This window comes from Dermacentor silvarum, chromosome 7 (assembly GCF_013339745.2).
Source record: "Dermacentor silvarum isolate Dsil-2018 chromosome 7, BIME_Dsil_1.4, whole genome shotgun sequence".
NCBI lineage: Eukaryota > Metazoa > Arthropoda > Arachnida > Ixodida > Ixodidae > Dermacentor > Dermacentor silvarum.
In genome coordinates, this window is record NC_051160.1 from 14,677,048 (window position 1) to 14,690,861 (window position 13,814).

At 47.9% G+C, this 13,814-nt stretch overlaps 1 protein-coding gene across 1 annotated transcript in view; it reads right to left on the reverse strand.

Annotated features, from left to right (window-relative positions):
* Positions 1 to 7,162: 7,162 nt before the first annotated feature.
* LOC119457573 (protein-cysteine N-palmitoyltransferase HHAT) overlaps positions 7,163 to 13,814 on the reverse strand; it is a 39,123-nt gene continuing 32,471 nt past the window's right edge. Inside the window, exons 7-8 of the mRNA XM_037719186.2 lie at positions 13,428 to 13,569; positions 7,163 to 8,027 (exon numbers count right to left, since the gene is read on the reverse strand). Of these exons, the coding sequence (XP_037575114.1) occupies positions 7,882 to 8,027; positions 13,428 to 13,569 (288 nt within the window). The 3' untranslated portion in view covers positions 7,163 to 7,881. The remainder of the gene's footprint in view (positions 8,028 to 13,427; positions 13,570 to 13,814) is intronic.

Below are 13,814 nucleotides of genomic sequence, written 5' to 3' on the forward strand. Positions count from 1 at the left end.
CTGTTTCGCGCTTGCGTTTTCTGAGCGTGACGACATGACGCATCAGACGCCGACAGCCCGTGCCCCTAAAGTGCTCCGCACTTAAAAGAAAACTTTTATTTAACATGATTTCATGGAAGACACTGAAATTAGTCACCTCTTTTGCACACTTTTCATACATAATGTGCGACAACAGCCAACCTTTTTGCACCCAGGTTCACAACATGCTCCGACGTAAAACGCCGGAGATATTCAATGTAAAGCTGCAGATCGTCGAATACCACTATCGCCTTCCTTGACGTCAAAATTCCTGGTTCACTTACCGGATCTTCATCACTGTTGATGATGATGATGATGATGATGATGATGATGATTTATTGGCATCCCCTTTGAAACGGGGCGGCGACAAATAGTCACCTAGCCTGCTTGATTTAATCAGGTATACTATACATGTTCTTTATCTAGCATTTTTGTATACCTCTCATTATTATTTTTCTTTTTTAAAAATTTACCTTGTGCCGCTGCCTATGATTTTAAGAGATCAGGTCGTATCCATCTTTTCCCTGCTTTTTTTCCACCAGTGCTCCAATCGTCTCTTCCTGATCTCTACGGCTGATCTGTTTATGGTTCCTTCCACTTTGAAACCAAGCGCTTCTGGGAGTTGCACGTTACCTACGGTTCTCGCTGGGTGGATCTCGTCGCATTCCATCAGAATGTGCTGAGTGGTTTCTGGATCTTTACTGCAGCATGCACATGTCTCATCTAGTTCCGAATATTTGTTCCGATATGTTTTCGTCCTTAGGCAACCGGCTCGAGCCTCAAATAGCAAGGCACTGCCCTTTGTGTTATCGTACAGATTTTCCCTTCTAATTTCTTCCTTCTCATTCTTGTAAATCTCCATTGTCCTTTTTGTTTCCATTCTTTGCATCCAATTCACGGTCTCTATTTCTCTCACTTTCTTTCTGATGACTCCTGGTTTTCTATTTGCAGTTTCGATTATCCTGTACTTGGTTGCCAACTTCCTTGACCTCTTCCTCCATTCTGTGTCTACGCTTTCCATGTAGAGATACTTGTGCACTTTAGCCGCCCATTTATTTTCATCCATGTTCCTGAGCCTTTCTTCAAAACTAATTTTGCTCTGTGCTTCTCTGACTTCAAAAGAGGCCCAACCTATGTCACCCTGCACTGCCTCATTTGTGGTATTACCGTGGGCTCCCATAGCCAACCGGCCGACTGATCTTTGGTTAACTTCCAAACCCGCCAATATATCCGATTTTAAGCATATAATGGCATTTGCGAATGTTAGCGCTGGCACCATTACTCCTTTCCAGATTCCACGCACCACCTCATACTTATTGTGGCCCCACAGTGCTCTGTGTTCCATTATTGCTGCATTCCGCTTCCCCTTTATTTTCAGATTATCTTGGTGGTTGTTTGAGTAATTGTTTCCTTCGTTTATGTGTACGCCGAGGTACTTATATTGCTTCACTATGGGTATTACTTGCTGTTGAATTGACACCACGAAGTTACTCGTGTGTTCATTAAAGATCATAATTCCTGATTTCTCTGTGCTAAACTTAAGGCCTAGATTTGTCGCTGCATTCCCACAGATATTCGCAAGTATCTGTAAATCTTTTTTATTGTCCGCTAGTAGCACAATGTCGTCTGCGTACATCAGTCCGGGGACCTTCTGTTGCACCATTTGTCCATTACGCATGTAGGATAAATCAAAACCTAAGGTATTCTGTAAGAGTCCATGCACCTAGTGGACAGTCCATTTCGGCTGTCGCGAATGGCTCCAGCTGCACGAGTGAGAAGGAGACTGGTTGGCTCCTTCTCGCTCGTGCTGTTGTGGCCAATCACGACAGCCTGAAGTAAACAGTCCACTAGGCGGACTCTTACAGAATACCCCTGCAGCACACAATCATAATTGTTGCATGAGCCTTGGCATATAGGTAAGACACGATGTCGGGTAGGTGAAAAGAAAGAAAGAGAGAAAGAAAGAAATCACGTGGCCGCACATTTCAGCTTCGCTGGTTAACAATCTGTACTGGGTGCATGGGCGAGGATTTTTTTTTTTTGCGTCTTTTTTTCTTATTCGCGTCTGGACAAATGCGAAACCGTCACCCGTGGAAGCTGCGTCGATTCAGCGTCCGTTCTGAGCAACCAAAAGCACTGTCAAACGCTGCCGGGCTTCTTGGCGTGGTAACACATGTGCAGCAGCCACGGCCCCGTAGCTTTCCCTTCATCGCCACAGAAAGTTGTCCGCGAGTATAGCACAAAGCGCACTTTGATGGCGCCTGCGGCGGCAAGTACCGGCACCGCTACGTGGCGTGACGTTCGTTGTAGAGCAACAAGTCAGCCGTCGGGGCCGCGAAATTCCTTCGTTGTACAGGTAAATTCGTTGTAGTGGTCTTCAATGTAGTGGCGTTCACAATACATATGAAAGATAGGAATTCGGCCGGCACATAATCAATTCTTTGTTAAACTGGCAATTTCGCTATAGAGGCGTTCGTTGTAGAAGCGTTTGACTGTAATTCTTCTTTTTTTTCTTTTTTCTTATCCTTTCTGTTATCAAGTATGTCCGTGCCGTCCCGTCTCTTGTTTCCACTGTTCCCTTGTTCTTTTGTGTACGATGTGTGCTATAGTCACTACGTTGAAATCAATTCTCTTTAGGCATGGCTTTCTGTACACGCAGCGGACAGACGTGATAGCGCATCAATTTTCATTGTACGGCTGACCTTCTAGCCAAGCCATGCGGCTCTTTCGTTCCGGCCAAGAAATCAGTGCTTTTAAAACTGCTACAACGGAAACTTGACGCGGATCTTCCTCACTGCGAAAAGACGAGTATGCCACCCATACTGAAGAAGGCTTCCTGCCCGTGCGCGGTTCAAACGTTCTGCAGCACCAGGTAGGCGGCTCGCTGTGGTGGACGTCGAGTCTCGGCTAAGCCGCACCGACGCCACAACACGAACATGGTGAACATAAAGCTTCGGGAAGAGATCTCATTGGCTTCCACCACGGTAACTAACGCGAATACCGAGAGATCGCGCCACTGCGTCCCAGACGCCTTTGGCTGCTATACACATTTCAAGTGGGTGGCGGAACTCTTTTAAAGTCAGGCATCTATTGTGAGACTGTCCCGGTCCCGCGACAGTAAGAGACAAACACAAGGGACGCGGCTTACCTCACTGGAGGCATGGACCACGCCATCATCTCAAGCCTACGCCCGGCGAACGATCAACTCTTTACGGGAGTTGGTGCGCGAGGCCGGCTTGACCAGCAGGTTATGGATGTGCAGTTTTTTTTTTTTTCATTGTGAACCCCGCCATTGACCCTTAAGCCTGCTTAGGCCACTGAGCCATCCTTTTCATTAAAGTTCATTCTCTCTCTCTCTCTCTCTCTCTCTCTCTCTCTCTCTCTCTCTCAAAGTGAATGTGGGGCAACCTGTACGGCACCTTTTATCGCTTCCTCTAGGCTGGAGGTTAAGTCGTCTCAACAGCACTCTTCCAAGATTTATTGATGCGAAAGCGTCAAATCACTCAATGAGCAAGAAAGCCGGCGCCCGGCCTCTGTAGCAGCCTAAATCCCCATTGGCTGCGACGCCACGGCACGAGCGCGCCGCGACAGAGCATAGTGAGCAAAAGTGAATAGAAAGAGAGAGAGATTGTGAAGAGGAAGAGGCGCTATTTTCTGCAACACTTTCGATAGCCCGACTCAGCGCCTTGGGGAATGGGGAGGGGGATATAAAATTCAGAGCCTTTCCACTACTGTGAATAGAGAGAGAGAGAGAGAGAATAAACTTTAATAAAAAGAGCACGCGAGCGTAGGTAGCTCCCCCGCTCTGCAGTGGGTGGTCCCCTCAGTTCAGGAGTCCAGCGGCCTTAGCTGCCCTTCTCGCTCGGTTGACCAGGTTGAGCTGGTCCGTCGAGTCGGAGCTGGACAGCGCTGCCTCCCATTGCCGTGTGGTGGGGTGTGTTATGGGTGTTAGCTGTGGTGTGTTTGCGCAAGCCCATACCATGTGGTAAAGTTTTGCACATTGATCACAGTGTGGACATTTATAGGAATACAGCGCAGGGTGTATGGCGTGGTAAAGACTCAAATGTGGATATGCGTTTGTTTGGAGTTTTCGCCATATTATGACCTCCTCTCGCGTCAGAGAATTATGAGGTGGGGGTAGTGTTCTTCGTGAAAGGCGATAGTGTTGTAGGATGTGAGTGTATGTTAGTGGTATGGGCTCTGGTTGGAACTGCTCGGAGCGGTCATCTCGCGGCTCCCGGTGTGCATGCGCTCGGGCGTAGGCGTGTGCCTGCTGATTGCCGCGTAAGGACTCATGCCCCGGAGTCCACACGATTTGTATGTATGGTGGCAGCTGGTGCGCTACATTCAGAATGCGATGTGCAGCCCTGGAAATTTTGGCCCTGGAGTAATTTCTGCATGCCGTCTGAGAGTCCGTCAGAACTATGACGCAATCCCACTGCGGTCTCGTCGTGATGGCTAACGCTATTGCTAGTTCCTCTGCCTCCGCAGCGCTCACTCTGGAAACCGACGATGCATTTATTTCGGTCCCGTGATTGTCGACTACGCTGGTGACGAATGCGGTGCTTCTTGCGGTGCTGGCCGCGTCTACGTACAAGACATTGGGGTGGTTTCCATACTTTCTCGCGAGCGCCTGCGCTCGGGCTTGTCTCCGTCCGATGTGGAAGTTTGGGTGCATGTTCCTGGGAATCGATGAGATGTACATAGTTTCTTGTATTCGTGTTGGGATTTTTGGTCAGTGCGCTGGTCTTCCGTACGGAATATCCAAGACGTTCCAAGACACAGCGTCCCGCTATTGTGCGTAGTAGTCTTTCCTTCTGGCTTACCAGGTGGGCCTCTATGATTTCCCGTGCGTTGTTGTACACCCCTGTCTCCTCGAGGCGAAAAGTAGCCGTTCCGGGTGGGAGTCCGAGCGCTTGCTTATACGCCTTGCGTATCAGCCGGTCGAGTACCTCCACTTCCGCGTTCCTTAAATTTAAATCTGGTGCCGAGTACGCAATGCGGCTCACAATCAGAGCCTGCACTAATCGAATAAGGTCCTGTTCCTTGAGTCCCCTCTTCCTGCCAGTCATTCGTTGAATCATGCGCAAGATCTGCATGGTCGTGTGTTGTAGCTTCTGTATGGCGTATCCTCCGCCCCCGTCCTTTTGTAAGTGTAATCCGAGGATTCGAAGTCTGTCTACCTTGGTAATCTCTCTAGGACCTATTCGCAGGTGGATGGTTGGTGCCGGGGCTGTTGATCGTCCTCGTGAGCGCTTCTCGATTATGAGGAGCTCCGACTTCTCGGGCGCACATTGCAGTCTGCATGTCTCCGCATAACTTGCGAAGATGGAAGCCAGCGAAGCTGTGACTATGGTGGGTCTGCTATAGTCAATATTGCTATAGGGAATTTATATATTACCATTATTGACTATATTGAGCGTCTTCGGTATGTTCGTCAAAGAGCAAGGACACCGGCGTCTTGTTTTCGCCCGGTGCGATGGCCAAGAAGCGCGTATGCTGCGCCAAGTCCGCCCCATCGTCATAGACTAGCGTATGAGCAACAGTGTTCATAGCCACGGCAAACTGCGCGGCATCGTCAGGATCCTGACGTCATAATCCTGGAAGATGTGGTTAAACGAGCGTCCGTCCCATAGCGAGCTCCAAAGGGCAACTGCTGATAACAACGCTAGCTCGATCTGTACGTCGCGAGACAAAGGGGCACAACGATTGGGGGGACGTGCCGCCGCCTAGTCTCGCGACACTTGTGAAAGAGGCATCGGTGGTGGCGAGGATTATAACAAAGGGCCATCCACCATCCGTTTTGCCACCTGTGCTAAGGCACAACTGGCGGCAAACCGCCACACACATGGAGCCAAACCACCACGCACTTGGAGCCGAAAATTGATGTTCTACGCGTCGTTTCGTCCGCGGATGCGATCCGCCAGAACCTAGCCATATACAGCTTCGCAGTAAAAAACTGGCCGAATATCTGCTCGCTTCGCTGCAATTGACGTCGAAAGACGATAGCCTTCTGCCGCCCCTGATGCGTAACACCCTCTCTTCTCCCGCCTCCCACCCCTCACTCTCTTCCCCTGCCCTCTCACTCCTCCACTGATGGATGCGATGGAGGTTTTGCTGAATTCAATCCTAATTTCTCGCGTTCGCCCCGCTCTCGCGCCATCTGTTGGGACCTTTTATTAATGTTGGCTTAAAGTCGGCTACAGAGCCGCGGCTTCAGTAGGCTTGTTTTTAACGCGTAGCGTCTCTTCAACAACATTTTTAGGAACGACGGAAAGCTGAGCAAGTTGGTAATTTCTGACGAGTTGATTTTTCATTTACTAACGTAAAAGCCAGTCCAATGTGTATTCTTAATTAACTGAACGCTGCGTATCATGGTTATGTACATATATTTTGCCTCAAATAGGCCCGAGGTTTCTTTGCGCTGTATAATGTTGACGTGTATGACCCCGTGCCACCAGTGCTAGTAGCTTGGTTGGTTTTGGCCGTGCGGTTGAATCGAGTGACAAATAGACAGACAAAGTTTTTCGCGTTTCGGTAGCCCAAGGAAGACTACCGTCTTTAAAAAGAAAGAAAAGAAATACGGTCGAGGCGGTCACAGAACCCTTGGCTGTCAGCGGTAGCCAGGTGACGCATGCGCAAGTTGCACGACAGGCCTGTGTCCTCCAGTAACGTGAGAACGAAACGGAACGCCACCGTCAAGGTCGATCCACATAGGTTGCGAAGCTTCGGGCGAAAAGCGGTTCAGAACGAATTGTCACCCACATCAGCAAGGGTGGTTATGGGAGTAGCGATTGAAGCGCGATTATGTTTGGAGGGAATAAACACTGGGAAAGAAAAAAAAGCGTTTTTTAATGAAGGCGAGATGCAGTTACATTCATTCAACGAAAATAAAATTCCTAATCAATTTTATATATGCATGGCGAGAAAAGAAGAGACAACTCTATTTTACTTGATCATTATCAATAAAGATCTTTTTTCAGTGCCCAATGTAAGAGCGCCCACCGATTTTTTTTAGGGACTTTATGAACCGGCGATGAGCCGCCATGTTTTGAACGTATGGGCTTCTATGGAAGCTTCGCTACCAGGTATATTTACCTTTCCAGCGTGCCGGGTGTTGCTTGAGGAGAGAGGGCATCGCCGCAATGGTACGTCACTCTCACTCTCGCTCTCGGAAGCTTCTGTTAGCAGCGGGTTCCTTGAGGCCAAATCAAAACGCACCAAGCGTCTCAGCGCGCTCGCTTGCCCGCGAGGAGTTCATAACTTGAAGTACCGCTCAGCGGGGGGTGTTCAATTGGGCATTAATGCTTTCGCATTCACAACTCCTAAGTGCCAAGTCTGATTTGGACACCGGGTGTGACAAAGCTTCAGCTTCGCGCTGGGCTTCAGTAGGTTGCCGCTTTGACATTGGGTTACCTTCGTAAACATGGACTTTCGAACAAGAATTTTTCTTTGCCTGGTGGTTGACTGAACAATGGTGCACTTTATTCTTTCTCATTAAGTGGGCGCATGATAGAGGGGAAAAAATTTAAGCGATCCAGCTTCCGAATGGTTTATTTAAATTATTTTGTTCCCCAGCTATGCAGAAGCGCAGATTTCTGTCTTTAACCAAACGGCGAAATGCGCTGAATGTTTCCGTCACTTGCGTGTCTCTTGTAGTCAGGCAAGCTGGTGGTAGAGATGCAAAGAAAAAGAAAGAAAGAAATTGGGTCACAGACGATTCATCTAGAGGTTCTTGCTTCGTTAGTCATTTCACAACACACGTAAGCTTCTTAAATAATGTCCAAACACGTGCGTAAAATTGACGTTCTAGTCCGCTGCGTGCATGGTCACCTGCCTCGCTGCGGAAGTGGCCCCACGCGGTTATTTGTGCACCTCAAGCGACTCTGGGCTTTGCGACTCTGCGACTTTTGCACGAGCCGACGCTGTCTCCCACTCCATGACGTCCTGTGACGCGTAGGCTCCGAAGTAAAGGGCGACCAGCACCGGAACCAGGGGTACCGGAAATCCTGCAACGAGCGAAACACAGTAGGATGCTTTTATAACGAAGTGCTTGAGGCCTCCCAAGTAATTCGTTATAGAGGTCAGTTCGTTGTATAGGTAGCGTACCGCACCACTCACAATCCAACCGGGACAGAATTATTCCTTTGTTATGCAGGCTGCTTCGTTGTAGAGGCTGTTCGACTCTACAATGAACAGAGAGACAGAACACTGAGTAGCAGTAGGGAGGTATACCGATACGGTTTCGTGTTATTGGTGTAATCGGGCGTGAAAAAATATTAACAAGAAACGCGACATGTTTATCAGCGATACGTCTGTGGCACTGCGTAGCACTGGACGTCAATTCTTTGATCATGTTGTTACGGTCTCCGGAGAGGGTTTTAATGATCACCAAGGCACAAATACCGTTGAAATCGTAGGAGCAATGTCGTCCTTTTCTTTCTCTCCTCCCGCTTCCCGCGTTTTCCACTGGCACTGAAACTTTGTATTCGAGTTCACAGCCACACGAGGTCACCGCGAACATAGTAACATGCATGCTGGTGTTGACTGTCGTAGCGTGTTTTGGTGGGCTCTTGCGCGGCCAATGTACGTAAGCGAGCAAGTCTACGAGCCTCTTCGGCATGACACAAAATCTCCGCGATAGAAAAATCGTCATGGATGACAAAAGGAAAGGTGGTGTCTAGCGTATCACGAGCTGGGCGCGCGTAAACAAGGAAGAAAGGGCTGAAACCGGTCGTTTCGTGTTTCGCAGAGTTCAAAGCGTACGTCACTGAACGGTAATACTTCATCCCAGTTCTCGTGGTCCGAAGCGACGTACATTGATAACACCTTGATCAATGTTAGGTTTGTGCGCTCGGTGAGGCCATTAGTTTGTGGATGATAAGCTGTTGAGAGTCGGATCTGAGGAACACGAACGCAGTAATTTTTCCGCAACATCAGCAATACATTGGCGAACACGGTCACTTATTATCACGCGAGGTTGCTGGTGTCGCAGTATGACTGAATGCAGCATAAAATCAGAAACTAGGGCTGCAGTGGACGAGGATAGGGCTACGTCTCACAATACCGCGTCAGGTAGTCGGCTCACGCAATTATCCACCGGTTGCTTCTTGAAGAACGCGGAAATGGTCCGATCAGGTCGATGCCGACTTTTTCAAAAGGGGAACTTGGGGCATTACTGGCTGTAGGTGACCGACTGGAGCTGAGGTAGATCACTTGTGGCTCTGCGACTGTGTACAACTGGCCACATAGGTGTCAAGTGCTTTGCGCATTTGAGGCCAGTAGAATCATTCTTTGGTGCGACTAAGTGTTCGCGCGTGTCAACGTGCGTAAAGCACAGAACAGAAGTTTAAAGAGACTCCGGAACCACCGGTAGAAAGCGGGCGCTCGTCGTTGACAAGTTCCTCTTGTAAAGAAGACCATTTTGGGCGCAAAATCAGCCTGTGGTTATAGGCCCTTGTGTGGCAGAGAAAAGAGCTTTCAAGCTTGGGGCTTTGCGCTGTTCTGCTGGCGAATGTCAAGGCATCTGGAAAGTCAGGCGACAGGGAAGCTATAAGGTGGTCAAAGATGTCGGCGTCACAATCCGTTGTCCGTAGTGGTATTCTATAAAGGCAATCCGTGTCAGCGTATTAACGGCCACTCTTGTACGATGTAGTGAACACACATTCCGGTAGACGAAGGACCCATCGCGCGAGGCGACCGGATGGGTCACGAAGAATGACCAGCCACCGCAGAGAATGGTGATCTGTGACGATGGTGAACGGGCGACCATATACGTTCGAGCGAAACCGCTGCACGGCAAATACTACCGCTAGGCATTCTTGTTCCGTCACAGCGTAGTTGCGTTCTGGCTTGCTTAATTAATTAAAGAACGGCTTGCGTACGCTACGACATGTTTTATGTTGCTCGCGCGCTGAACGAGAACAGTACCGATGCCGACGCCACTTGCGTCTGTGTGAATCTCCGTTCGAGACGAAGGATCGAAGTGCCGGAGTATTGGCTGTGAAGCTAACCAAACCTTCAGCTGGCGAAAAGTTTCTTCACACTCAGAGGTCCACTGAAACAGAGTGTTCTTATGCAGGAACACTCGTCAGAGGGTGAGCGACATCCGCGAAGCCGGGTACGAACCGCCGGAAATATGAGAAGAGCCCTACGAAGCTACGAAGCTGTTTGATTTTGACAGATTTAGGTTGTTCGAATGATTCAACGGCTGCCGTCTTCTGTGGGTCGGGTCTAGTGCCATCCTTATCGACGAGATGTCCAAACACCACTGTTTGGCACTCGCCAAAATGGCATTATTTTTTTTAATTCAGCTCAAGACCAGCCTTTTCGATACAGTCGAGTAGAATATCGAGACGAGTGTTGTGGTCCTGAAATGTTCGTCCAAAAATTACGACACCATAAAGGTAGCACATACAAAATCTGCCATTTCAAACCGCACACAATAGTGTCCATGAATCTTTGGAATGTCGCCGGCGCATTGCACAATCCCAACAGCATGAAGTTGAATTCGTACAGCCCGTCAGGCGTAACGAATTCCGTTTTTCCCCTGTCAGCTGGGTGCATCAGAATTTGCCAATAACTGGCTCTCAAATCCACGGAATAAAAGTAGGAAGCAGAATGCAGGCACTCGATGGCGTCATCGATACGGGGCAGCGGATAGGCGTCTTTCTTGGTAACGGAATTCAGTCGGCGATATTCAACGCAGAATCTCCACGTACCATCTTTCTTCTTCACAAGAATGACGGAAGCGGCCCAGGGACTCGCCGATTCTTGAATTACTCCCTTTCCTAGCATCTCTTGTACTTGTTCGTTGATGATGTTAAAATGACCTTGCATTTTCACAATTTCATCTCTGTGCTCTAATTCTGCATGGGCAAATATATCTGCGTACGCAGGCACTTTCCCTACAAAAAGCGACCTATTACACCAATAACCCGAATGAACCAATTAATGCAGCAAGATGGACAGGCGGGCTTAGTTGGCTGACATTCATAATCAGAACGTATTAAAGCGCAACGAAATTACCAAAAGCAGATTGCTCTTGTCGTTTCCTCTGTCTTTCGTCTTTTCACTGCGATTAAAGAAAGTTCTGAAAATTAACCCACTAACCCAGCAACAAGAAGTGACAAGGATTCCTGTTGTGGCACCAACGAGAAACTGCCCCGAATAATTACATCTGGTGGACAATCAAGGTTGGCAGAACCCAGCAGAGGTTAAAATACTTACTTCCGCGTTGTTTATTATTCGTTTGTTTAAACAAACGACACAAACTCCATATCTTGTAGCAAACGAGTGTCTCCTTGCTACCCGCCGGGTCCCGCCTGCTGTTCTGTTTAGTTCAGTGGTGTTGCCTTACAAACTAGCTCGGATTCATGCCTTAGTACAAAATCCATAATAAGAGCGATGTAAATTAACTGAAGATTTTCGATCCTCCTCACCATTCTGTCTATATTGTCCAGAATATTTACTAAAATAATTTAAAGTAGAATCCAGGCTGTACTTAACTTTAATGAACTCGGTAATAAAGCCTGTTTCAGCAAATAATACTTGGCAATAGGTCAACTTTATGCCAATATTCAGGTTGTTGACAAGCCTGTAGAACATAAGTAACCCTTCTGCGGGAATGGACTTCGGTAATCACGAAAGAGCGTTCGATTCAGAAAATATATATCAGCACTCGTGGAGGCACCGCGTGGTCAAAGGTTGAATGAAGCGGACGTGGTTAATCTAAGGAAATATTACAGGGCCGCCACAGCTTTCCTATTATTTTTCATGTGATCGTGTGAAGAAATAACGATTAAACAGTATGCCGGGGCAGTATAGGCAGTCTCTTCGTTGAGTGCATATCTGTAATATCTGTGATATCCGCGGTACCTGTAATTGTCCACATATCTGTATTAGGTGCTGCAAATTATAGAGGTTTTAGGTAATGGTTAACGGGAATATTTTAGCAGCCTGAAATTTGCAGATGACAGAGTCCTGTTCGGCAACGCTGCAGATAACTTATGACAGACGATACCTGAAATGGTAAAATCTTATTGGTAAATGCGAAGGTTATTATGCTGAGAACTAAGGTAACCCTTAGCAACCTGGCGAAAGGAATAATACCTTATGAGTGGTTCCCAGCATCTTCAATCAATGAAAGTGTACATTAATGTCTATGTAGTTACCAGCATATACAGATCATTTGAAGAATGCTCTACAGAAAAATAAAATGGCTTAAACATCACCCTGCAGGCACTCGCAACTCTTGAACGGCACCTTACCAACACCCATAGAGACGAGACTTCCAGAAAAAAAAATTAAAAGCAACTTACGAACCGTGCAATAAGGAAAAATGGTTGGTGTAACGTTGAAAAGCAGAAAGATACTACAATGAGTACTGTGTATTAGAAAGGTATTACGCGGCTAGCTGATACTCTAATTGTGATAAAGATAAAGAAGCGTGAATTTACCGAGTTATGTAAGGCGCAGAGCTGGCAACCGGTTGTCTATTTGAGTAAGAGAATGTACGCTACGTAAAGGGAAACGCTGTCTATAGTAGGGCAGAGGAATAAGTGTGCAAACAAGACAGAAGTTCACAGGGAGATAAGGCTTGAATTGATGAAGCAACACTCGAACAAAGAATGTCGCTGAAGCCGACGTTTCGACAAGTAGACCAGCACCAACAGTCAGTTGCTGTTCTGACGAAGACAAGCTAAGACCAGAGAGAGAGAAGAGATCTATAAAAGGGCAGGGAAGGTTAACCAGAGATAAGTTCTGCTTCGGCTACCCTGTACGGAGAGGAGGGGATAGGAGGATTGAAAAAGGGAGAGCGTAAGGGGAGAAAAGGGGAAAGGGAGTAGAGCACACCATAAACAGAGTAAACTTTGTACACTCTACGGTGGTAGCAGGCGGCGTTGTTAAAGTCTATATCGTGTACGTCCACAGACGTCAGGATCTTGAGCAGCGCAATTATATATACATTAGTGCGCGGAGTTTCTTTGAGAGGATTGGCCTGTATAGCTTAGTGATCTGATAGTTCACATGTGTCCTGTCTTCCAGCACTGTCCACATCACTTGCCTCTATGAGATTGGGAAGTTAAGCGCGCAGGGCGAGAGTAACTGCAAGTTAGTGTAGGAAGCTTTCCAGGGGGACGATGATGACGACGACGACGGGGAAAATGGAAGCGATCTTTTGGACGTGCACCATCAGTAAAGTAAAACCAAACCAATGTGGTCAGCTGGCGGCAGGCAATGAGAACGTAATCATGCGAATGTGCGCAACCCTACTGGACACGTGGGTCTGTCCGCATCACTACTTCACCCGGTCAGTCTCGAGCGCCCTAGCAAGCCTCGCACATTCCCCTCCAGTACAGAATAACGCGAGGCGTAATGTAGCGCCAGATGCGAAATGTAAGGCTTACCGAGAAGGACCCTTCTGAGGAACAGTGTGGTGGTGTCCAGGTCTATCAAATAAAACAGGCAGGCAGTCATGGTAAGCAGGCTGAGGGGTGACCCGAGGATGGCCTTGAGGATTCTTGTTCGCTCGGGGTTCAGGTATTTGGCCTGCAGTAAGGCAAGAAGTTAGTGTGTACGAATACTCCCGTGGTGCCCATTTCCTTTGAGCTGATATAGCCTCATTTTGTACAAATATTGTAATCGATACTAACTTTGTAATGACCCTGCTAAAACCAGTGTATAAGGCTGAAACGCACGTTTCCGTCAGGAAAACGAAGACTGAAACAAAGACGAAGCTATACTCCCGGACAACTTTCCGTGGCAATGAAGACAGAACTACAGAGGCAGAGGGC